The following is a 3,189-nucleotide window of genomic DNA, read 5'->3' on the forward strand; positions in this document are numbered from 1 at the left end:
CAGCTGCAGTCAATCCTTTCCCAATGCACCTCATTCCATACAGGAATCTAAGGGCACGTTTATGCTGCCACCTTGCTGCTTGCCGGCACGGCACGGCGATGATGAATCAAACCCACAGGATCTTATCACCCCATTTAGCGTGCACCATCGTAGCTCGCACCGCTCGCTGCTCACTACTCACTGCGATCCTTGCCAAGCGATGATATCAAGCTGGTTTGTGTTTCACGCTACGACCATCGCCGTCTGGCCTGAAACTTGTACTGTGATTGGCTGCTTCAAGGTCACTCTAGCAGAGCACTGTTTGTCTGCTTGTTGCGCATGTGGTACTTTCGTGTCCCATCGTGCACAATTTTGTTTGTTGGATGCAGTTTCTGTACAGGCCACAAACAATGAGCGAAGATTTGAAGCAAATGATTATTTCAGCTGTTTTTGAATGGAACGCCATCTTGGACCACTGGCATGCAGATCATCACAACCATTTCATACTGGATAAACTTTGGAAAGAAGTTGCAATAAAATATGGAACATGTAAGTTGCATTTCAATTTAATTTCACTACACAATACTTTCTTCATTAAACGAACACTCAAACAGATTACTTATTTATGTAAAACATAAGCAGCATATTGTCTGTTGCATTACACAATATTTTATTCATTAAAGAAACACTTAAACAGATTCCTTATATCAATAGCTTCAGCAGGAGCTGCATTGTTTCTTCTTGATGGCTGAACTACAGGAAGTACGTCTCTGTACTCCACATTGTTCAGTACATTCTCTTTGTCCACAATCATGTTATGTAAAACGCAAACAGCTTTCACAATCAGTTCTGCAGTCTCTACTTTCATTTCAATTGGTTTGTTTAGTAATTGCCACTTTGCAGCCACAATTCCAAAGGCAAATTCAACAGTTTTTCTAGTTCGTGAAAGAACTTTGTTGAACTTTTCATTCGAGCAATCAAGATTTCTCCTGGCAAAAGGTTTCATCAGGTGTCTGAGAAGGGGGTACACTTCATCTACTATGAAGACAAAGGGGGCTTTAACAGCAGTACCTGGTAGAAAGTCGTCTTCAGGAATGTGAAGCACGCCTTTCACCATTTTATCGTACAAAACAGACATCCTGAAAGTGCCTCCGTCACTTTGTTTTCCAAATGCTCCAACTTCAATAAAAGTAAATTTACAGTCTGTATCACACACAGCCTGCAGAACTATTGAAAAGTATTTTTTATAATTGAAAAACATATAACCAGACCATTTAGGGCTTACAGTTCATATATGCTCCCCATCAACAGGACCTAGACAATTTGGAAACCCCCACTTCTTGTAAAACATTTCAGCTGTTTCTCTGAATTCTTCTTCCATTGGTGGCTTCATATGCAATGGTTGTAGTGTTTGCCACAACACTGATAAAACCTGTTTTACAATTTGAGAAACAGTAGTTATTCCTGCTCTAAACTCTCCTGCTAGAGTTGCATATGAGTTCCCTGCTGCCAAGAACCTGAAATTAAAAAAAAAAAAAAAAAGGTGTGTTACTTTCCACTGTGTATTTATGTAACTACATTGTGTACTTAATGGAATTGGTTATTCTTTAATGTTTTGGCAAAGATATTTTTCCTCTTATTTCAGTAGTCTGTGATGTTAAGAAAAAATGGAAAAGTCTTCCACAGCAGTTCAAAGAAAGGCTGAACACGCTTCCTAGACACACCTCAGGCGGTGCTGCTCAGACGGCTCCAGTACACTGGCTGTATTTTGAGGCTATGATGTTCTTATGAGATAATTTTGAACCTAGAGTGACTAGTGGGAATTGAACACAACAGCAAGTATGCTGTTATAGCTCATAGCTAACCAACAACATCTTTAGCATCACCACTTTCCCCAGTGTCTTCTGATCACACTGAGACACCACCAAACTCTACACCTGCTGAACATAGGGGCTATAGGAAGAGACCATGACCTGTAGACCCAATTGCAATTCAGTTGATAGAAATTGAAAAAGAGAAGTTGCGTATGTGCAAGGAAAAAGAGTCGCTGTTATCAGAAAAAAAGATGAAGATGTAGCTTTCTTCATGTCTCTTCTTCCTCACGCGAGACGCATGACTCCTTTTGACAAAATGTCGTTCAGAATAGATGTGCAGAAACTACTTATGGAAAGAGTATATGGATCTTCAGATCGAAGTTACAGAGGATACGATGAAGCTTCGCAATGGTATATACATATTCATCCATCTACTTCAAATATTAGCACTGAGAATGGATCCATCAGATTTGCACCAGGAACAGCACTTAGTAACCAACATTGCACAGTTAATGATGTACAAACATCAAGCCCAGGCGAGAAGATAACTGGTGGTACAGACTACGATCGCCCAAGTGAAGCGGAAGTAAGTTTTGTGAATGTCATGGACCCGCATTACAACTGAGCTTAAAAAGGGGACTAAATAAACCTTGTCACATTATAAAGCAAATTTGAAATGTAGTTAGAATTGGTTAAAATAAAATAAAACTATCAGAAATGTATTTATTATTGTTTTTATTTGTAGCTATCTTGTTAGTCTTTCATATCCCTGTAATTCAAAATCATGCAACAGAAAAATATTGTATAGGATCTATCATTAATAATTGGGTGTAATATTTTTTAAAGTTATAGTTACATCTAAGTTATAAATTTTACTATTAGGACAACCCTAAGCAGATGGCAGATGTAGTACATAAAGTAGACATAAATAAAATCTGAAGAATATTACCTCAGAGTGAGTGCCAGGTGTTCCTCCACAGAAATTGCATTAACAATGTTGGGCTGAATCTTCATCTGTTTAGCTATTCCTGGTTCGATGAGATTTAGAATGTACTGGAAGGTTTCTTGCGACATTCGTAAATGTCTGAAAAAGCGATCTGGATAGATTTTGAGCTGTTGGTAATATTTGTGAAAGTATCTGTAGTGAGGACGTTCAGCATTCAAAGGGTGCACTCCATATTTCCTCTTCCTTCTCCATTCCAACAACCACATTTTTGTAGCAAACGAATCACTGTCACTGTCATCAGATGATGTGGAGAACACGTTTTATGCTTGATGCCACTGTAGTTGTGCACTTTCCTGTAATGTAATAGCTGAAGGATGAATACACACGGCGAGCAGCAAGGTACCTGCAGCGTACATGCAACAAGACTGCCGGCAAGTAGCAAGGTGCCGT

The 3,189-nt window shown here is 39.2% G+C and overlaps 1 protein-coding gene across 1 annotated transcript; it reads right to left on the reverse strand.

The window, feature by feature from the left end:
• Nucleotides 1-649: 649 nt before the first annotated feature.
• Nucleotides 650-2,867, reverse strand: LOC126455974 (uncharacterized). The gene is made up of 3 exons (XM_050091731.1): nucleotides 2,743-2,867; nucleotides 1,294-1,496; nucleotides 650-1,206 (listed from the first exon to the last, which is right to left on the reverse strand). Exons 1-3 carry the CDS (start codon nucleotides 2,865-2,867, stop codon nucleotides 650-652), a joined length of 885 nt encoding a protein of 294 aa, XP_049947688.1.
• Nucleotides 2,868-3,189: the final 322 nt, after the last annotated feature.

This window comes from Schistocerca serialis, chromosome 2 (genome assembly GCF_023864345.2).
Source record: "Schistocerca serialis cubense isolate TAMUIC-IGC-003099 chromosome 2, iqSchSeri2.2, whole genome shotgun sequence".
Classification (NCBI taxonomy): domain Eukaryota; kingdom Metazoa; phylum Arthropoda; class Insecta; order Orthoptera; family Acrididae; genus Schistocerca; species Schistocerca serialis.